A 24119-nucleotide genomic window follows, 5' to 3' on the forward strand; every position below is an offset into this window, starting at 1 on the left:
AAGTTGTGGAGTTGCACCGTACTTGGACGTTGATAGAGTATTTGTGCTTCCTGCTGTGGAACAGACTCACTTTCAGATACAGTGATCAGCTGAACATGTGTTCCCTTTGGCTACTCTGTAGAAATCTGCAAAAGCCTGCCACAGCCTTAGACCCTTGCTTGAACCATTAGCATTATGTGCTCCTGCACTCTAGTAGTAAAAAACTGCAGCTTCAGACGGTTCTCTTAAGGATACTGTTTGGAGTTTAGATTTTACCATGATAACACGTTTTTCCACAGTAATTATTCTTAGATTCATTCACATCTTCTACTCAAGCTGTATTCTTTTCAAGTGTGACCTTATTCATTTCTATATTTTGATCATTTAAAGCTTTTTATATAAGCCCTCTTTAGCATTTCAAAACTTATACCTTTGGTGAACAAGGTTTTTCTTTCTGTTAATCTAAAGCTGACAAGTGCTGTAATAAAGGGTGAGGAGGTTGAGAAGCAGTGCACCACAAATCCTTCATTTTCTCAAGCCTTTCATGGTATCAAGTCTTGCTAAAGGCCCACACCAAAACCCTTGTTACACTCTGCCTCATGCTAATGTTCACCATCAATAGGGAGACATCTATTTATGCTGGGATGACAGACAGAGATGGAGACAGAAACAGAGAGAGATAATGGATGAACAAAGACCACAAAGAGACCAAAGACTAAACATATGAAACAGAGGGAGTGAGAGAGAAAGGAAGAGATGACAGAAAAGAGGTAAGAATTAAAATTCCCCTCCCCTTTTCTTGTGAAGTGACAGCTACAGTGATGTATAACCCTAGCAGTGGAAAGTTAATTAGATAGGCTGGGTTACTGAGAGATGAAGGACTGAGGGGCTGCAGAGGAGAAGAGGGAGGTGGAGGAAGAGAAGAAGATGTAGAAAGAGAAGGTTACACAAAAAACAAGAGGAGAAAAGAAAGGAGAAGTAGGGCATAGGAAAGGTGAGGAATGAGACAAATGATGAGAGAAAGGAAAATAAGATGAGGTAATAATTCAATGATAGACAGAATGAGAGACTTGCTGAAAAGTAAAGTTGTAGAGGGAAAGATGAAATAAGAGGGAAAAGCCTTGTCAAAATTATTTTCTTATTCTTTGAAGCTGTAAGAATGTACAGAAACAACTACATGGTAGTCACACAAGCCACATCAGAAAAAAATCAGCAATATGCACATATTCAAAATCATCTGTCTCGCAATAAAACTTTCATGATGCTCTCTGACAATGAACTTGGTTAAAAGACAATCTTAAATATATCATCGGCACTGCAAGGCAGGCAATTGAATGTCTCCTCTCCATGCATGACACACATCCTAACAACAATCCTAACAGGATAAAAACAAATGCCACTGAACTTGCAGACTCACGCACTCTCTGTCCCTAGAAATGTTTCACTGTTCGAATGAGTACCCACTCACTGGAACCAGACAGTCCTTGGGGATTTTTAATACTTCTGAACACTCAATAAGTTCATAACCTCCTTTATAACTCCCTGTAAGCTTGCCATGTATGTCACACAGACTGCTGTCATCTGAGTGAAAACTATATGTTCTGAAAATCTCTTTTGAGTGGAAGTTACAACCCATGGGTAAAATAATAAACACACAAAAGAAATAATAAATACAACATAAAACGCTTTTTTATTTAGTAGCTGAACATTCTGGCTTCCCTCTGGCACTCCTCAAAAAATGTATTCATATTATTTTAATTATTAGGATGTTTTTTGTTTCTTTTTCTATTTGAAGTAAAGGGAAAATATCCTTCTTCCAGGATAGATCCTTTCCTTTCAAAAACAATTTTCTGATTGACATCCAGACTTTTTACTTGTCATCATATTACTGAGCTGAAATGCCTTTTCTGAAAACAACAACAACGAAAAAAAAAAAAAAAAAAACATTGCTTGGTGGGATTATCATTCTGAAAAAATCCTTCATCTTCATTAACCCAAATTTACAGCTAATGTTTGGACAGAATGAGAACATTTCAGCATGTACCTGTGCATTTACTGATAATGTAATGATTCCCACATGCTCTGATCCTTTATATGGCATAAAAAATCCCGATCATAAATGAGTGAGGAAAACTGCTTGTTTTCTCAGTTTTAAAAGTTTTAGTATCACCTCCGCTGCTAAAGCAGATTTGTTATTCATCACTGTTAAACATTACTTTCATCCAGTCATCCAATGACCAAAATTGCTTCACTTTAGTCCACTGATATCCTTTGATATCGTTTGTCTACCTGAATATTTTCCTTTTATAACCCTCTCATTTTGTTTGTATTTGAACCAAATCATAGATAGAACTGATTCTGTGTAGTAAATGATATAAATTTTTGATATTGGTTTCCTTCTTAGACTAGATGGATAATCCCTTCCATTGTTTCACCTGACAGCTCTGTTGTTGTGGTCATGCTTTCTTTCAGCGAGGTGCAATGTCTTGAAAGTACTTTAAATGCAGCGTATTAGATTTTTACAGTATTTATATTAGAAACAGATTAAAAGTTACAATTCTTCCCTCTATTGGTTCTGGAAAAATATCATTAATTAAAATAATAATTTTAACTTAATCTGTTTGCTTGTGTCTTGTGGAAGATTCTTGGATTGTTAGTTGAGTTACCAAGTGAAGTGGTGAACCGAGAGTACGAATACACATAGCATAAGTAAAGTGGAACAAGTGAGCTGATGGGGCAAGCTGGAGTGACTGGGCATTGTTAAAAACACTGACAGCCTCTGCTGGGTGGAACAGGCAATTAACAGAAAAGTACTAGTAAATCTGGTTCATCAAACTCATGTCTTTAAACGGAATTTCTACTGTGGTGGTGTGGGTTTAAAGTTAAAATGCTGTTAGCCTAAAAACTAAACATATGCCAGGTTTAAATAAACCAAAGGTAATTTAGTATCTATGAAGTGACAGTGTTTCCAGTTAGCTGGAGATACAAACATTTTAAATAATTTAGTCCTGGCAATAAAAATAGTATTGTGAAATAACAGACACTCTTACGATTGTGCGGTTAGATACCTACATTATATATTTCATACGTCATTAAACATGACTTCAAAATTTGCACAATAAAGCACAATACTGTGGAAAATGTCTGTGCAATTTGTCAAAGCCTGATCTGCAATTACTGTTTAGATAAATGGACTATTGTCCAGATACAAACACATTACACTGTCTGCAAAACAGGTGTTTATGTTCATTTAGTTTTATTATGCCATTTTTACTATAACGACAATACAGTGCACTAAACCTCACCATGCCCTCTACACATCATCAACAATTTCACTCCTGTATAGTCCGTATGACTACATATATTGGGGTAATCCTATAGATGTTGTCCTAGCTCTCCCATTTTGTTATTATGACTACTGTATTCTTATCATATGCTAAAGTTAGAATTTGTATCCACAGTATCATGTTATATGTAGCTTTTGTTATGTACTTTTTCCAAGTAAGGCCCGGTGGAAGAAAAAAGATAAGGAAATGAGAATAAGGCAGTAAGAATCAACAGCAGCAGAAGGAAAGAGAAGAAAGAAGAGAGAAGATTGTGATAAAACACAGGAAATGAGAAATGGAGAAGAGAACCCAACTTTTACCTGTTTGTGTCTGTTGGTGTGTGTGTGAGAAAATGTGAGTGTGTGTATTTGTAGTAGAAGTCAGTTTGTGAGTGTGACTGACAATGACAGTGAGTGCAACGAGTGGGGGTCATTCTTCTGTTAATTAGTAAGTTAATGACACACTATGCTCCAGCGGACATGCAATATGGCAGGCTGACACACACTTACATACACACACTTACAGCCACACATAAGGATAATGGCTAAGTCTGCTTCGGTGCTCACGCAATGTGGCAGGCTGCTATGCAAAGAGCTTGACAGTGAGATAACAGGCTAACAATGACACTTCACACATACAAACACACACACAGCAGCAACAACTGACAGGGAATCTCATCAAACCAGCTTTAATGAAGTCACTTTTCCCAAATAGAAAAGAGGAAGAAAGGAGTGATGAGCAGAGGAGGGGAGAAAAAGGAGGACAAGGTCGCATGGATTGATGACGGTCATTAGCCTAATAAGGTACTTTAATGAAGCGGGCCCAACACTATAGAGTGCCACAGAGTCTAAAGAACACACACACACACACACACACACACTAACAAAAACACCCAACTGGTTTGTGTTCTCTTGTATTCACATATAAATATAGCTATTTTTGTCAGCTTCTAATAGAGCTGGGCGATATAAGGAAAATCTAATATCGCGATATCTTTTGGCTATATCACGAGACACAATATTTAGCACGATATTTTTTAAATAACCTCCAAAAAGCAATGTTATTTTCAACCACATGGTGCCTAAAATTGCACTTGTGTACTCATTCAAATCAACCGTTCAATTTTTTTTTTCTACTTTAAATACAAAAAAACTGAATTAATTAAAATCTTTCATTTTAACCGCTTTTTAACCATCCATTGCCCACCAAGGTTTTTCACAAATGACTATACTGTCACAGTATGTCTCTTTCTTTAACAAACAAAAGATCATAGTAAGGAAAAAAAAGGACATAAAGCAAGAATTCACGGGGAAAAATAAAACAACCGAAATTAAAAAGGTGCTCTTTTGAGCTTATAACATATAAAAATTGTAAAATAAAAAATGTGATGACCTCAAATTACAGAAACAAAAGTCAAGACAGTGGTTATAAAAATGACTGACCAAGAACAGTCACAAGTATCACTGTTGGTTTATTTAATGTTTTCTTTGGTGTGTGAACAGACTGAATTTTTCAGTGGATGACTTTTCAGCTGGTGGAATACATTTCTGGTACGCCTACGTTTTGCAGGAATAGTTTAACTGCACATTTTGCAAATTATCGGATTTTGTTCAACATCCTCCTTGTAAAATCCAAACGACAGTGAGTCTCATTCCCTCACTTGTCTGAAACTCCCGCTGTCACCATATTGTCCCTGTCTGGTAGTATATAAACACCCATGTTCAACGCAGTGAACATTTTACGGGTTAATAATACATTCGCAGCATTGGCATAAAAAAAACTCATAAAAAAAACTCAGTAAATTACCTGCAGACAGCTTAATATAACCATGGCAACTTATACTCGATGATTACAATAAAGCCATTTTAACCACTGTACGTGGAAAAGTCCACAATACATTGAGTATATTCAATATATCGCCCACCCTAGCTTCTAACTTCCATTTCTCTTCCAAACACTCACAGATACCCAACACAGTAAAACATAACAGTATGTACACAAACAGTTTTACATGCAAACACACACATGCATAAACAAATACAATGTAAGCTCACACTCACCTCTCCTTCTGAGGACTGCAAGAGGAGGTCTTTTCTACAAGATGCCGTAAAATCTCCCACTCCAGCACTGACCTCCACACCTCTGGGGGCCTCTAGAGTTAGGGTCCGAGTTGGGGATTCCAACCTGAGAACCATTAGCACAGTCTAGTCATGCTGGAAGCACTGGAAAGAATAGACACACGCACCTGCAAGGATTTGTAGTATGAACATGAGCAGGGTGATTTTAGGTTGATGCTTCAGCTGCCATTAGATGATTTTGTTTTTGTTTTTTTAACTTTCTCAGTGACTGTTTTGTGAACACAGTTTTTTAATCCACCAGCTTTTCAATCAAAAGCAATAAAGGTTCTTGTATAACAACTGAATATTTACTCTTGAGTGAGTACGGAGCATCGTACTCTGTAGGTAAACAAGGTAAAACATTCAATAAAATACAACTTCTTGAACACAAAATTTGAACTTTCACAGTTACTCATTTAATGATTAATGTACACTGAAAATTTTGGATAGAGCCCTACTATATTCTTAAGAAATTTCATGAAATCAATGAATTTGTGATTACTTTGTAATAAGCACTAACATAACCATGTATTTAGACTTCCCTGTTTCAGGGTTATCAAGTAAGCTCTTGAAAAGCTTGTTGAGACAGCCATTTTTGCTAATCAATGAATAAAAGTACACTCCTTTTTTAGCATTGCACAGTAAAGTTTCATAGAAAATTGTATTAAACTTTTTATTTAGTCTTTTTTTTTCACATGTTTAATACATATTAAAATAAACAGAATGTAATGTTTACAGAGCGACACATCCATTTTCAGGTTTTGATAAAAAAAAAAAGCAATTTAATTTTAGTGAGCAGAAACGTATTTTTCTTTCAGAGAATACAGGTACATTGAAGGGTCAGTAGGTAAGGTTGTGTGAAGCTGAAAATAATACAAGGTGATTAAACAGTTTGGTGGAGTAAGATAAGCACAATGCTTCGCTCAAGGACATATTGGCAAATTAAATCGAATAAAGAGCAATTTTTGATGTGAAGTATAACAAGTTACACACCACATACACACCAAAGACCAAATAACAAACATGTTTCAGTATAGGGGAAGTTTTCCAGACAAGCTTTGCTCAAGGGCACTTCAAAAGATTGGTTTCCCAATCCATACGGAGAGGCTGAAAGGATAAAGTGTTCAAGCCAAAGACTAAATTAACTGAACTCATGATGTTTGTCAGATCTGTGTTCAAAAAACAGATGGACGTAAAAAAGAAATAGGAAAGAAGCCCTTGGCCAGGAGCACTTTGGTGATGATATCAAGCTTCCACTGTTAATGTCCTCACTAGACTACAGTCCCCGGGCTAAAGTCATTTACTTTTACTGTGTAGAAGCTGAAAACTGTTTATTCACACAATTGACACACGCACTGTGGTGGGGAAAAAAATGAACAATTGAAGATTCAATCTGAAAAATTAAACATTCTCTGACAGAAAAAAAAGCTACTTTAGTAGTGTCATGGTCTCTGTGCCTTCACTCACATTTTCTCCCTTATTCTTGCTCATGAAGGCATAACAGGTTGCCACTCTGGGGTGTGGCAGTTAATCAAGACTGGGAGGCAGTGTACACCTGGTTTCCATTATTCATCCTTTGTATATAAAGACCACCTTCTTTCATCCACCTTTACCAGGTTGTTCAACTGCTGTAGCAGTAATATCAAGCTTCACTTGTTTCATGCTTTCTTTAATTCCTTGTAACTTATCTGTTGTTTCTGTCTTCAGAAACCCCTTGGTATGTGCTCCAGATCTTCAAGGCTTCTCTGAAAAGGTTTTGTGGATCCCCCAATCTCACTGGAACTGGACACTGAACACTGACCTTCTAGCCCACTCATTAGTTGTCTGCAACAATTATTCACTGCTCAGATTAGCCTCTGTTAATAAACAATTTGATTTGCAGTTGTGGACTACATATAAAGGTCTATCCATTTTGAGTTCATTATGACAAAATGATCGAATGAGACACAGGAGAACCACAAAGGCACGGTAGTCATGTTTGAACCAGTTGGAAGAATGGACAAACACAGCTGCAATGATCTTGAATATGTACAAGGGGAGGGTGGTTTTAGATTGATGCTTCCGGTACAGGCTTTGCATCAATTAAAAAATTACCTTATTAACCAAGGATTATACTCAGTCAACAGATTATCTGCACATTGCTGGAACAAAATCACATCCCAAAACAAGTTATTGTAATCAGAGCTCTCCTCCAATCTCTAGCTTCACCAAGCACTTTTAGTTTTGTCTCAGTCCGCAGCTAAAACCCCTACAAGCCTAAAAAGATTCCCCACCTCCCTTCTGTGATGCTTCTTCCCCCATGCTTGAGGCTGAGGGAGGTTATATTGGTAGTGGGTAATTGCTTCAGCAATTGCTTCCTTTTAGTCATCAACCCTGCTTGTTTTCTATAGATTCTCCCCAGGTTAGTCTTTTAAAGAGAAGGCCTTTAGAAAAAATAAATAGATACATTTATTCATGAAAGTTTATTTAGCCATTAGGACCCATGCCTATTAATGATTTGTTAGCTGAGTTTGATGACCTCTTTACTCTGGGAGAGTACTGCTCATAGACATGTCAATCTCTGGCAGCATATCTGATTATTCAGCTATGCTACTGCAGCTTCATGTGACCACTGGATCGCAATGGTGAAATTTTGCTCTCCGAGATAATTTTAACAGTTTTAATGGACAATTTAAGGATTAGCTAGCCACTAAACAGCTCCAATGTAGTCTCTCGTGCAAGTTGGTGTTACTTTTGTCTTTCCACTTGCTTTCAGTCAGCCATATCAGCTGTCATTTGACCTTAGCCACTCTCCATCCTGACCTCTGTTCTCTGCCAGAGGTTTACTGTGGTCTAGGTGCCTCAACACACTCTCATTTTCAACACATGACCAGAGATGGGCAGTAACGCGTTACTTGTAACCGCAGTCCTGCTTTACAGGTGAAAATAGAGCAACAGGACCGCTGAGTCTTTGACTTTATTTATTTTCTGCTGTGTTTTACTTGCATCTATTTGAAAGAGTGAGCGTAAACACAAAAAATATTTTATTTTATGTGCTGGAATGTGTAGAAAATAGGTTTAAATGTTAAACTAATTTATTCAAGTCAGAGAATGTTGCATATAATTTAATTTTTGCTTGATGCATAAAGTTAAAAGATTAAAACTGATAAAACAAGTTTTAAAAAAGAGACTTTTCCATTTGATTACATTTTGTATGATGGATTATGCAGAAAAAGTAGAATTGGGCTGAAAGATCTATCGCTTTATCACCTCTTCAGGTTGTAAATCGTGTTTTTAAAAAGTAACTAAGTAACTAAGTAATTAATTACTTATGAAAATAAGTAATCAGTAAAGTAATGGGATTACTTTTTTGGGGAAGTAATCAGTAATTAATTACTGATTACTTTTTTCAAGTAACTTGACCAACACTGCACATGACACATTTTCACTATGACCGTGACCCATCCTGACGACCAAATTATAGAATCTGTCACAGCCAGAGAAAGACGCTATAGAAAAATAGGTTAAGGAGTCCTTAGAAGCAGCAATCTTATGGCTATCCTCTTCACCAGTGGAAGCAAAACATGTATTGACTATAAAAGTCTAAACCAGATCACAATCAAGAATAAACACACCCTCCCCTCAAACAGTACAACCTTATAGCGTTTGCAGGGAGCCACCATCTTCACCAATTTGGGTCTCAGAAATGCTTATCATTTCTAGTATGTATTGATAAGATAAATGTAAAACTGCAGTCAGTACCCCCAGGAAACTTTGCATATGTAGTCATTTCATTTGGACTAACCATTACTCCAGCAGTTTTCCAAACCCCAGTAAATGACTTTTGAGAATCAGTGTTTATATACCTTGATGACATCCTCATCTTTTTCATACTGGGTATCAACAGTATGTGAGGAAGCTATTGTAGAGGCTCCTAGAAAACCAGCTCTGTGTCAAAGCTCCATGTTTCATGTAAAGCTGTGTGGCAGGCAGGTGAATGACTCAAACGTAGGACTCAGAAACAAAGAGAGTGAACTAAAGGAGGCAGCTTTATTTGCTGCAATATGGTACTCGAAATAAAATATGAAAACACTAATAGAAACAAACAAAAGATAAGCTAGGAACTATGATTTTGCAACTAGGAATGTACGACTATTAAATACACACAGGATAACAACAGGATGGGAAACAGGAGGGAACACAGCTGGAACAAATAAAGACTAAAAGGACAGGGGACGAAAAACTCAACACACTGAACACAGGATGAGAGACTGACAAGAAAACCCAAAAAGTATGATACCCATGGAGACAAAGACAAAGGCAGACAGGCTTGGCACTGGGACGGGGAGAAACAAATATAGGAACATGACTGATTGGGGAGACGGAAAGAGTCTTCCCAGATGTCTCCCCAGAATACATAAACGCTGAGTCATAGACCCTAGAACCATTACCACATTTCTTCTTAGTCTCATTTTTGGGGTATATAATTCAGAGTGGGTAAATGAAAGCACATCCAGAAAAGATGAGAGCAGTGGCTAAATTCCCTCTCCCAGAAAACGGCATCAGTGAATCCTGGGTTTTGCCAGCTTCTCCATAAGTGTTATTAAAGAGTTGTAGACACGTTCTCAACGGCAGCCCACTTTACTACTACCCAAATTGTCCTCCACTGCAGAGACAACTAATTTATCGGTTCACTACAGCATGTTTTCTTCTTCCATAGTTTCCCCAGTGACACTGTTTCTGACAGAGGTTCCCAGTTTATCTCTCAAGTGTAGAAGACATTTTTAAAGCACTACATGCTAAAGTTAGCTTGAGTATCATCCAAAAAGTAATGGGGATGATGCAAACGATCTACTCACAATCTGCAATCTACCTAAAGCTTACATTGGCCTTGAATTGAGTATGCACACAACTCTATTCTGCAACACCTTTTGAAGCATCCCCAGGCTGCCTGCCTCTTCTGTTACCAGCCCATGAGGATGACATAGCAGTGCCCTCAGTCCAACACCATTCATGATGCTTTTGCATGGTGTGGAATCAGACCAAGGTTGCAATTCTCTGGACAGCTGAGTGAAAAACGCAGTTGGCGGACCCCAGGAGTACCCTGCCCCACAACTACACTCCAAGTCAGAGTTTTGCTCTCAAACCAAAGATATATATATATATATATATATATATATATATATATATATATATATATATATATATATATATACTAACAAACTTGTACCCTCACTTCCTTGAACATTTTGTTCAAGGAAGTGAGGGTAAAAAAGCAATTCTATTGCTTTTTGTCTTAAGTTTCCTAAGACTATGCGACTTACCCCACTTTCTATGTGTCCAAACTAGAACCTCTCTCATCCAGCCCACTGCATTATGTTGTTGTTATGTTTAGCTGCACTCAAGTAATGAACATTTAGAATATATTTCTGTTTAAACATTTCTTCGACTCTCTTATCAGGTTTATATTCAGGATGTTTATGCTTCACCTGATGTTGTTTCTGTAACAGAAAGGTGTTCCTTTTAAAATTACTCTCTGGAGAAGTAATTTTAGGTGGACATTGCTTTTCCAAACTCATGTTTAGAGACAAAATGAAAACAATTGTCTTAATTACACTAATTTCAAATGCAGATTCACTTCATTTCAGACGTTTACTTCATTAAGTGCTAAAGTAGAGTAGATCACTAGCATCACGATAATGTTTCCTGAATTAGAAATACTTGAAGTAGGCTGATTTGCATCAGAATTAAGTAATTTCACCACAATTTACTACTCAATACTTTTTAGACTAAATTACTCCTGGTGTGTTGTTCCCATTGTGTGATGTAATGAAAAGCTACATTAGAGCAAATTGTCATTGTTTCTCAGTATTGTCTTTGTTGTTTTTACATTTAATCACTTTTATTAGCATTCAAAATGTTTGGCTTTGTAATGGAAACCTACCAAAAAAAAGTTGGTGGTTTTTCTTTTTGTAGCTGTCTCTTAAAACCTTCATAGCTGAGTAAATGTCTTCTGTCGCACCGTTAGATGTTTCTTTGAGGTCAATTTGGTATTTAGTCTGGGTTGAAAAGAATACAGACTGGCCCATCTGGAACTCTTTGAGCATTCCTGGTAGGCCACTTAATTGTTAAGCCAGTTTTCAAATGGTAAGCAATACAGTTTTAAATCTGAGAGTCAACACATTAGTTAATCTACTCTAATACTAGGCATGTTCAACTAACACATTCTAAGATGTTGGGACAATGAGGAAGGAAACAAAGGATACAAGTGACCACTCTGTAATAAGTACAGCAGTTACTGTGTATCATTATTGCATTGCATTCAGCTGTTCCTATCGTATTGCATGTGGTGAGGAGTTCGATATCTGTGTGTTTTTGCTTTTATTATTTTGAATAAATTATTATTTAAATAATAACCAGCATATGATGGTCTACTTTATGGTGTAAAACTATGAATGCGTCTGCCATTCAGAAATTTCAACCATACTGGATACTTATTAATTTTGGTGTTAAGATTTTTAGAGCAAATATACACTGAACAGAAGCCCTAAATCCAAATTTTGATTTGCATTTATTTATTTTAGTTTATTAGTTAAAAATGACTCTTGCCTAGCTGAAGGTGAAGGTATTCAAGGTGAAGAGGAGTCATGAGGTGGATTAAATGTGATGGGAGGTTTGCTGTCGTGCAGTACTGAGCATCCAAGTGACATAATAAGTGTTGTAAGCAGACACTTCACACTGGGTCTGACTTATTGATCCGTGCAAAGAGTATACGCTACTTCAGTCATAGGTTGAGAAAAGGATAACCAAATGGTAGGACAGGCAGGAAACCAAATGGATCAATAGATAGATCATGATATAAGACGGTACATATGCATACGTAAAAAACAGAAGATGAAACAGACATCTAGCAAGGGAGAAAGAAATAGTTTTAGACCCAGTCAAATCTGATGATGTGAGAGTCTTTGGCTGGTTTGACAGCTGAAGCAATTATAGTGATGCTTCTGCAAGGTGAAACCAGCTGTGATGGACAAGCAGACACTTACATACTATCCTGCTACGACTCGCACCTCTTTCTGTCATTTCTAGCATCATGCCTCATTTTCGTTCACTGAAGGAACAAGTTAGCTTTACAGTTTTAGCTTCACCCCACCCTGCCCAACACACACACACACACACACACACACACACACACACACACACACACACACACACACACACACACACACACACACACACACACACACACACTAATGTTCCATGGATGGATTATTGGGAGAATGACCAGGATGGATGGGTTTCATAATAAAATTGCAATGAACATCGATTAACAGCTGAAAAATTGAGTTTGTGATCTCATACAAGTTTCAGCTTGATTAACCTAAGAAATTCTACGTAATAAAGGATATTCTGGAGGTCAATTACTCTTTGAAAAATTATTTTCTTATTTATGAATGGGTGTTACACTTGTATATCACTAGAACTCAATTTCTGCAGGATGCTGGACCTCCATTTTTTCAAAAACTGTAAACAAATGCTGTGCAATTTTAAATTATTAATGTGTTCAATGGCCATTGGCATTCTGTGAATTTAAAGAAAGACTCTGTGACAAAATCTGTGACAAATAATGGGTGGGTATCAAATTCAATCTTTAGATAACTCACATCATTGCATGTTTCATAATTCAGGGATTAGTGATAATGGATGGATCAATTTGATGTAATAGTTATAAAACAAATTACACCCCAAGGATATGTAGCTTGATTATCAGCTATATGACTGATCATTTACTTTACCTACATTTTTACCCACACTGCATTAAGACTGTATATACTACATGTATTTTTTGCCACTGTCCTCTTTTTTGACCGAAGTAAGTCTACCTCGGAAATATTGACTGATACAATTGCCAAGTGGATTGCAACAAACAGCAGACCGATTAATATCGTTGAGAACACGTGTTTTACATAGCTTTGGTTCCTCATTTCAAGGACTTGAAGTGCCTCCCCAAGAGTGACAGAGAGAGAGTGGATACATGTTTTGAGTGATAAATTGTGATAAAAAACAAACTAAACAAACAAACAAATTTAAAAACTTTAAAAACATATCCCATCAATGTAAGCTTTACTTTGTTTAAATTGTAGCTCGTACATGTTAGCAGGTTGATACTGATTAGGGTAAGAATTTTTCAGCGAAACATCATCAAACATAAACATCAGCGTGTTAAAATGATCATTGTGAGCATGCTGCCATGCTTTACACTGTTTCACAATGAGTAAATACAGCTTCACAAAGCCCCCATATTAGTTTATATGCATTCTCTTTGTTTTTTGTCAAACCATATGGACATTCAATTGAAATACACAGAATTTACTATTTTCCTTTCTTGATTTAAAAAACCATAATGAAATACAAGATCTTTAATATGCACACACACACACACGGCATAAAACTTCTGGTCAGCGCTCTAAGGTTGTGTTTTTCATGGTGCAGATAACAGGAGTCTGCAGCTATGCTGTTATCTTTGCAATTCATTATTATTACAGAAAACTGCCTATCCTCCTTCTCAGCTTCCAATTCGTATAGTATTCCTCCCCCTTTTCTCTCTACCATATACCAGCAATCCCTTCCTGCCTTTCATAGATCTGTTTTGACCTTCAGTTGTGACAATGCCTTTTTAATGCACTGTCCATATTTGTCCAATCTGACAAGATAAGCTGGATGGAAATAAATCAACGTGATTTTTTTTTAATATTAGCATATAGAAAATAGAAAAACAACACTGCATGTGTTTATAATATTATAAACACATTTATCATAATTTTCATCTGCAATATCTAACACTAATAAAAAAAGAAGACTAGGTTTGACTTTTGATATCTGTAAGAACTTCAATAGGATATATACTGGCAACTCCTTCAATTGTTTGGCTATGAAAGCATTGTGGAGTGAATGACTGGTTGAAGTAAAAACATCATATCGGGCGAAAGACTGAAAAAAATATATAATTGCAGGACTATTAACAAATCTCCAGTTTATGTGTGTCCCAGTGAGGACAGTGTGCTAGTATTCATAATATGAAAAAACTAAAGTGGATTACCTAGGTGAACATCAGCCCTCATAATTATTTACTTTTCTGCTTTTATGACTCCGTACAACACTTGTACGGAGTCATATTGTTGAGCCACTGAGTTTAATTTTCTTGTATTCTGGGCACTCATAACATAAATCCATTTCTGAAACTTGCATTGTAGAAAAATTTGCAAACCACGCTTTAAGACAATTTGTATTTTTGTGCCATTGCAAACTCTGAAAGTAGATTTTTTTTTGAAAAGGCCAGTAGTGGGTTTGACACTATACAAAGCAATTTGTTTGTAAAGCATTTGTAATGCACTCATGTAATTAGCAGTCACATTTGTTAGTAAACATGCATTTTATGACAATTATAGATAAAATGAAAAAAACAACAACCCCCTAATACATCTTTGTATACATACTTGCACAACCAATGGCTGACCTCAGACAGGAGAAAACACAAGCATGCCAAAGCAAGCTATATTGTTTTATGGGTGAAGATAATTAATTAATAGAAGAATATCTCAGTAAAGTGTAAACTATGACCAGGCCAGAAACAGCTATCAAACTGAGAGCCAAATGACAGAAAAGTATATAAAGCGCCTTGAGGCGACCTTTGTTGTGATTTGGCACTATATAAATAAAATTGAATTGAATTGAATTGAATTAAAAAGTAACATGCTACTAAAAAAGCTAGTAGCTAAAAAATTAATAAATAAATAAAAAATCAATAGAACGTCAGCAATGCTCAAACTGAGTGTATGCATTTCAGCAGGTCAGAAAATCAGTTTCTACAATTTTATTTCTTTTTTCATCATTTTTTTCCTCTAAAATGCTCCTTGGAGTAGTTTGAAATAACTTTGCAATGCTCAATTAGTGAAAAAGATTTTGAATATGTTTTTCCTGTAACGGCAGGGATTTGTGTCACGCATATATAAGATCTGATGCTATAGCGTTACTGTGCAAAAAACTGTCATTTTTAGTTTGGTGAAAATAACTTCTGTCCAACTGTGTAATTTTGTAAATTAAGAGTAAAGCAGGTCAGAGAATTTCTGACCAGATTGAGAATGTGGAGGAGCCCAGGATTAATTTCCTTTGTCCTTCCTGCTTCTTACCACTGGAAAGAAGCAACACTTAATTTATTCCAAGAATTCATACTGTCCAAGTGTAAAAAAAATGTCCAAGAAGTCTGACAAGATGGATATTATAGAACTCCATCCAATGCCTTAGATGAATCTGCATTTCAAGAGAAATTACCCAGTATGGTGTATTTCTGAAAGCAATGAGTGAAGTTGTGCAAAAAATATTCAAGTTTGGGTTTTTTAGTGTGATTTATATTTCCCAGAAGACTTGGCTGACATTCATCCTGCCCTTTTCCTCTTCAGAACTATGAAGGCCAACACCTTATCGCCACCTTGCCATTTGGGACGCAAACCTTTAACCTTTTCACGCTAAATGCTCCATCATTTGCCTCAGTGCCCCTGTCGCTGTGGTCCAACCCCATCCAAGAAGCACTTTAAAAACTTTTTAAATTTTAAAAAATGGTGTTGAGTGATGCATTGAGACAGGACTGAAGATGGGGAAACACGTCAGTCTTTGACTTTTAGAGAGTTAAATTGAGGCAGAATCCAGAAACATGGCATTTTAAAGCTTCTCTACCTTTTTCTTTGTTTTTTTCAGTGAGTCTGTGTCTGGGTGAAGGAGGGCGATGCAGCTTGTTTAAATTGCACCATGAATCCTGCAGGTGTGAAAAAAAGAGTGGGAAGAGAAAGCCGTGGGGTGTTTTAAAAAGTTATCTGAGTCCCTACTGAGTTATTGAGGTGGGACAGGAGAAAGTTAAGGTACATTAGACATTTGTCTTTGTGGAAAGAATGTGTGTGTATGTTTGTGTGCCATAAAAGATCAAGAAATATATATTTTTGTGCTGATGTGTGTGTTTAGCAAGTTAAACCTGATATAATAAAAATGGAGATAAAAAATACGGGATGGAATTTGACTTATTAACAATGGATTTCAGCTCATCACCTTTTTTTTTGGTTAGCATTCACAAATTAAGTTATAAATGATCCATCCGTCCATCTCTTCCATTTATCCAATTCACTGTCATGAGGGGGCTGGAGCTGATCCCAGCTTGCACAGAGAGAGAGGCATAAATGATTAAATGAGTTCTAAGTAATTTTCTACTTCATTTAATTGTTTTCTTGAAAGAATTAACTATAGGTGATGATGGCTTTATTATTGGACAACCTACAAGAGAAATCTTGACAATCCGAAAAAATATTGTGTAATCACATTTGCTTTTTTATATACAGAAAGTTTTAGCAAAGTTTTTATACATCTGGCTCCTGATGGTAAAATTACATTTTATATGTACGCATATTGTGAGAATAGACACATAAAGATTTAGCAATGGGTGTTAGCGTATTTATTTTCAGTTAGTATCTTAACAATCAGCCACTTAATCACATACTTCCCAGAAGTTAGTGCCTTTATACAGCTGTCTCATCATGATGTCCCATACTTCTGTGTCCCTATGCATGATACACATTGCCTGACAAATCCTTAGGTTACTACTAAAAATGATTTTCTGAGGCTCTCGCTGTCCTCCTTGCTGTGAAATGTAGCTGAGGAAATGGCTAATGGCAGAGTGCACAGGGAGAAAAAATGTCAAGCAATTTCATGCCTTTGTGCCTCCGATGGGGTGCCAAGCTGATAATTTAATCAGTAGTGAAAGACTAGCTTCACTCCTCCACAACTTTAACCATTCCATCCATTGTTCATTGACTTGTTTTTGCAAGGAAAAAGGAAGAGTTGGAGAGCAATTTACATGAAAAAGATGGCAAGTAAGAAAGAAATAGGGTCGGCAAATGGATATGTCAAAAAAAAAAGGTTAAAGTCATTGTACAATGTGTGTCTCCATTAATACATGGCGCTTCTCCGTGTTGCACAATATGCAATAAAATTCCAAATTTCAGAATAACTATCTTGCATTTTTGTTCATGTTCTTGATTCACAAAGCAGTGATTGCTAAAATTATTGTGCATTTTCACAATGACATAGCATTGACTTACTTTGTGACAGTAACAAAAGTAACCTGGGGAAATCATGCACTTACGGGTGCACCACTTGGAACCATGACAAAGTCTGACTGTGAATATTCAACTTAAAATATATGCGATGATGTGAACAATGAAAATGAATACTGAAAATCCCATAAATAACTCTGCTTGTACACTGAAGTCCATTTCTCTCTGAACAAAACTTAAATTAGTGGTTCAACTTTTGCAATCCTGTATCTTTTGTAGAATATAAACTAATTCACCCCATGAGAAAAAGACTTATACTACTGAGCTATAGTGCAAAGCTACATGCTTGTTTGCTTAAAAACAAAAACAACAAAACAAGCCTTGTTTTTCTTGATGCCTAAAGATATAACAAATGAAGAAAGGTATGTGCATTTGCTTCTCTCCAAAGACTAGACATAAGGTCAGAAAAACAGCAGGGTATCTTATTCTTTGGTTCATTATTACTGTCTCACAGTAATACAAAGGAGCATAACAGACAACACAGAAAAACATTAGACTGTCTCACAAAAGCAATAAAAAGGCTACACTGCATTTAGTCTCTGGAATGTGTATTCTCTTTACCCATCTGTGGTTTATTCCTTCTGTAATGCCACATGGCTTTTTTTTTAAATAATGAGTAGGTAGCATTCCCAGATAAGAACAAACATTTAATTCCGTAGGTCATATTCTTAATTTAATAGACTTTAAAAATTAAAGAGATAAATTAAATGTAGCTTTTCTGTTTTTATATATTTAGTCTAGTTTATTTTGTTATTTATTTATTTATTTATTTATTCTTATCTAAGGCAAATTTGACATTTTTATGGGACTGAAGGTGCAAATCATTAGCACCAGTTTGGTTCCCCTTTTGCCTTAATTCTTCATGGCATAGATTACACAAGGTGGTGAAAATATTCCTTAGAGATTGTGGTCCATACTGAGATGACAGCTTCACGCAGTTGCTGCAGATCTGTCAGTTGCACATTCCACATGTAAATCCCTCATTCCACCACATCCCAAGAGTGCACTGTTGGATAGAAATCGGGTGACTGTGGAGGCCATGTGAGTACAGTAAACCTATTTTGATATCCAAGAAACCAGTTTGAGATTATTTGAGCTTTGTGACATGGTGTGGTATCTCTGTTTCCTACTGCAAGAAGAGATGAGCTGTGGTGATCATACCAGAAGGCGATGATGTGCTGTGGTCACAAAGCAATTGAAAGCAAGAGCACCACCATTCAGAGTGGCTGTAGCATTTAAACAATGGTCAACATGGCCAGTAGTACTAACTAAATGTCACTGCACCACCACAGACAAGACTCCTTTTTTCAATTTTCTATTGTCTGAATTTGGTGGGCTTGTGCCTGTGTAGCCTCAGTGTCTTGTTGTTAGCTGTCAGAAGTGCAGCATTAAGTGTGGTCCTCCCCTACTGTAGCCTGTCTGCTCCATGTGTTATTCATTCACAGATCCTCTTCTGTGTGCCTTGGTTGTAAAAAGTAATATTTGAGTGACTGTTGCCTTCCTATTAGCTCAAGATAGATCATTCTCCATGACCTTTTGACGCCTGCTGAGAAAACTGCTGCTCAATGTATATGTTGTATTTTTTGGACCATCATTGTAAACCCTAGAGATGGTCGCGTACGGAAATCCTATAGATCAGAAGTTCCTGAAACACTCAGGCAACCCCATATGGCATAAACATCCATTTCAAGTCATGTAAATCATCTACACTATTCTGATGCTTTTGCGTGCATGTCAACAGGTTGTTTTGACCATGTTTACATTCCTAAGGTGCATCTTTTACATGTAAAAATAAGCCTTTCTTAAAGTTTTAGAAGTCACACAGCTGCTTATGAGGAGACAAATCATGTTAGCAGACTTTAGGCTCAGTGTGACAGTTGGAATAAGACATCATTTAAAGAGGCTACAATCCCTTGCTGCATTAGTGACATCTGTAGCTATTGTATTTCAGTCCTTGTTATTTAGTATGCCTGGCAAATGTAATCTTGTATTTTGTATGGATTGGATGAAACTTTAATTATCCCTACGGGGAAGCCAAATATTTACTGCAGCAGTGAGGAATAGATCGATAAGAACAGCACAAATACAGAGCACTGAAGGTAATTTGATAAATAATTGTCACAGCAGAACATACTGGAATTAAGGAAACTGATATAAAATGAAAAGACAGGGTGTCCTCACCAAGGAAAGTGAGGGCAGGTCAGAAGTGTATTTGCAGTGTTTGACTTTAACTGTGCACATTACTGATTATATAGATGGAAGAGCATACGTTGGGTATGAGACTGTGAATGTCACTCTGGTCCCATAAAAACTGATAAAGTGCACCTGGGATGGTACCTAACCCCACTGTTCCACTTGTACAGAAAACACTGCCTTGACCTTTGGTAGTGATAATAAGAGCACAGTTTTTTATTGCGTGTATATTTATTGCATCACACTTATACGCTAACCAGAAGTTGATGGTCCTGAGGTTTCTTTAACATAAAATCAACCATAGTGACAAAAATAAAAAATAGAAAGTGGGAAATAGATACAAAAATAGTTAGCTACAGTTTGTGTTGTATTGATGTTAGATTCTTTTTTGAATTCATATCCTTTATATCTTACCTCCCTTTGGTGCCAATTAGTCCGCATTAAAAAACTAAAGAGGATTCTTGTTTTTAACAACTTGAATACATATCCCTATTTGCACTCATGGATTTTCATGTTTATTTAGCTTTTTTTATTTATTTATTTTTTTACATTTGTGGCACTTATTCATGATTACATATTCAATCATTGTAAAATTGCACAATTGAGGTGGGGAAAAAAACCTTTTGGAAATGATGACAATATATTTGTGAGCAATTTTCTCAGCTTTTTAGAGAAAGTAGGTACAGGAAAAAGTTTAATAAGTGAAGAGAAAACATCTACATCTTTCAAGATTCAGGGAGCTCTGAACCTCAATGCTATTATTTAATTCAGAGCTTTAACAAAAATGAATATCAGTAGAATTTATTAGTTCAGTATTCAAAGAAAACTAATTACAGAAAGACATGCTCGATGGATCGATGAAGCAAATGAAGGATTTGAACCAAACAATAGGTGAAAAGATTATATACGTTCCTCCCTCTGGTGGACACAAAGAAGAGTCAGAAAATGCTTGAGGAATCAGACCAAAGCATGGGGAAGAGAAGAAAAAAAAAAAAAAAACGAGAATACTTTGAAATGGAGAAACAAAATCCTCCACAAAAGCAATAGCAATCACAAGATCAGCTCTGTGCTTAGTTTTCTTCATTTCTCTGCCTCATTGCCTGCCCTCCTACAGTCATGCTATCAGTGTTTCTCTCATTTTTCCTCCTCGTCCCTTACCTCCTGGCTAGATTCTGGCTGTGCTCACTCTCTGTTAACTAAAATGTACAAACAGATACGTTCTGGTGGTATAATAACACGCCTTCCCACCACTTCATTTTCCTCTTTTGTTATTATATATTTTATCTTAGTCGTGCACTCAGTGGTTTTTGTTTTAAAGGGAGTTTTTAATTTAATGTTGTAAAAATTGCTGGTAAGTCAAAATTATTTTGACCTGCAGTTCTCATGAAAATATTCCTCTACTCATTAGTCATTGAACATTCCACTAATTTAAACATATTTTCATTCATTCATTTATTGATACACATCCTATTTAAATGTGAACTTATACATGCAATATATTTTATTGCAACTCAAATAATAGAATTAATTCAAAGTCAGTTGTAAAATTCCACAGCATTACACGTTTTGTTTGAGGGCCTACTGCAGAAATATATTAACAATAACTACATGTGATCTCAAAGGGAACAAAGGCCAATGATATATTTTGCAATTTCAAGCAAACTGAATATCCAGAATTTTTTCCCCTCATGTTCCACTACTTCACTAAGTTTCCTGAAATTTAGCCTGGTACTTTTTGCATAACCTTGCTGAGAAAAAGACATACAAATAATGATGATCACATAATGCTTGGCTTTGCCAAGATAATGCATCCTTTTCAAATTTTAGTTCTAAAAACTTTACGGCTACATGAGGGATGATACATTTTAGAGTCCCCAGGGTGGTCTTTGTCATGTTTTTACTGCCTTTTCTTTGGTTTTTTTGTTCCTTTTTTAAAAAACAAATTTTTTCTCCTGCCTTGAAATCCCACCATGAACACTATAAACCTCTCTGTTGCTCTGTTTGGAACAGGAGCATGTGTGTGTACACATTTGAGGTTTTTGAATCTGTGATGTCTGTGTGTATTTATGTGTTTGTAAGTTCAATAATTTCTAATGTTATTTATTTTCTGTGATGCCAGTGTCTAGCTGAAACAGCCTGTAGCCATTTACAATAGTCTTTATCCACAGTGGAACATTTGGCTCTGTCACAAAATCAGATAATAAACACCGTCTATCTTTGAAACCCACACATTCAAATGCACACACAGTAAGCTATTGGCACTGACACACACACACACACACACACACACACACACACACACACACACACACACACACACACACACACACACACACACACACACACACGCACTTAAATTTCACAAAAAGAACAGATGTGTTGCAATATGGTGAGACTGTTGAATATTTACTTGTTGTTCTTCCTTTTGCACATCCCCCCCAAGATGTCTACAGCAGCAACCACTGATAAACAGCAGTTGATAAACAAAAATAAGCAACAATCAGCAAAGACAAACAATGACAGAACAACACTGTTCATGAGGAAATGCTCCAAAGCTCTATCAAAAAAAGAAGCTCTAATAGGAAGAAGGGCATCCATGTTAATCACTTCAGTGCTTGTTTGCAGCAAATGTAAAGCAGCATGCCACATTTAATTTCCTTGTTTATACAAATTGTAGACATTTGGCACAGGTTGCAGTTACCAGCGGTTGCTGGAGGTAACTGGCAGCTGCTAGGTGAAACTCACCACAAAGATGTTTTGAAATAGATTTGATTTTGAAACATGACGATTGTAGCGATATGGGGGACAACGTTTACTTGAGTACTGTTTTGATGGCATAGAGTAACTGACATATGCAATGGACTCAGCCCTAGAAAGTTAGTTTTTATTCCAGTGTAAAGTATATAGGGAGTGCAGAATTATTAGGCAAGTTGTATTTTTGAGGAATAATTTTATTATTGAACAACAACCATGTTCTCAATGAACCCAAAAAACTCATTAATATCAAGGCTGAATGTTTTTGGAAGTAGTTTTTAGTTTTAGCTATTTTAGGGGGGTATCTGTGTGTGCAGGTGACTATTACTGTGCATAATTATTAGGCAACTTAACAAAAAACAAATATATTGTCACGGACCCGGCTCTGGGGACTCGGGGTCCGTGGGCAGTGGGGACTGTGACTATTATTGTTATTGTTGTTGTTATTATTATTATTATTATTATTATTTGGTGTGTTGTCTGCACTGCCCCTATGCACATCTGTATGTAGGCAGGTATGTGTGTGTGTGTGTTTTGCCTTTCTGCTGTGGCCAAGTTACAGGCACCTTCAGCCCTGGGGCGTGGTCTAACTTGAGGGCTGGCCACACCCGAAGTCCTGGCCGCACACCTGCTCCTCATCTGGGCTCGTCGGGGGAGCTATTTAGATGAGCGATGGAGCTTCCACCGACGCTGGATTATTGCGTTTGACTACACGTCAGTCTTCAAACAAGTCAAGTGTGAGTGTATGCCTGCTGGGATAAGTGTTAACGGCTGCCTCTATTGTTTTCCCCTCAGGAGGAGTGTGGGACGAGAAGGAGCAGTGAGCACGGGGAGTGCAGGGACACTGGGGCAGCGAGCACTACACGGGGACTTTTGGGAAGAAGACACTACACGGGAGTCTGGGAAACTGGGGATTTATTGTTGTTTACTTCACCACCTTGTAAATAAACACTGTTGCACTGAAGAGTCCGGCGTTTGGGTCCTATTTCCCCATCTCCCCACGGTCTGCCAGCCAGACCGTGACAGAATAATCCAGCCATTATGGGCCCAGCGGACTCAAGGACCGTCTCACAGGAGGAATTGCTCGCCCAGCTCTGGAAATACTGTCGGAGCATTATCCAGGCGGCGGATCCACATCAGAGACACATGCAGGTCGTATTTTTTGATGCCTTCCTGTCTTCAACCACCTGTTCCATGAGCTTTCTGGACATTGCAAAACTAATTCAAATTGTAACTGTGTTGAGGGCTAGCTCTAGCTTTGAACTGTTTGGTTTAGGCTGTCCAGGCAAGGAGGATGCGGCTGCCTCCCTGGCAGCCCTCGCTGCCTGGTTTTTTCTTAATAGGCGGAAGGTTTTCCCACCGCCGCTTGCTGCTCACCTATTGGACCCTCCACTGCAAGGAGGACGGCGCCCTACTCCATCTCCTCTCACGTCTTCAATGACCTCTGTGTCAGCAGACCAAAGACCGACAGTGCTGGTCACCACAGTGAGTAAACCGGACCCTATCATTTTAACTAATCCAGTCACAGATGAACAGGGGACAGGTTCCTTTGCCCCGCCAACACGAAAGAGACGGCGCCGGCGTCATCCTCGTCAAACCGAAGCTCACCT

At 37.2% G+C, this 24119-nt stretch overlaps 1 protein-coding gene across 1 annotated transcript in view; it reads right to left on the minus strand.

The window, feature by feature from the left end:
* The window catches only part of LOC113023928 (zeta-sarcoglycan-like), a 391227-nt gene that overhangs the window by 24579 nt on the left and 342529 nt on the right, over positions 1-24119 (minus strand). The window contains exon 7 of the mRNA XM_026170405.1: positions 5366-5489. Within this exon, the coding sequence (XP_026026190.1) occupies positions 5366-5489 (124 nt within the window). The remainder of the gene's footprint in view (positions 1-5365; positions 5490-24119) is intronic.

This window comes from Astatotilapia calliptera, chromosome 6, assembly GCF_900246225.1.
Source record: "Astatotilapia calliptera chromosome 6, fAstCal1.2, whole genome shotgun sequence".
NCBI lineage: Eukaryota > Metazoa > Chordata > Actinopteri > Cichliformes > Cichlidae > Astatotilapia > Astatotilapia calliptera.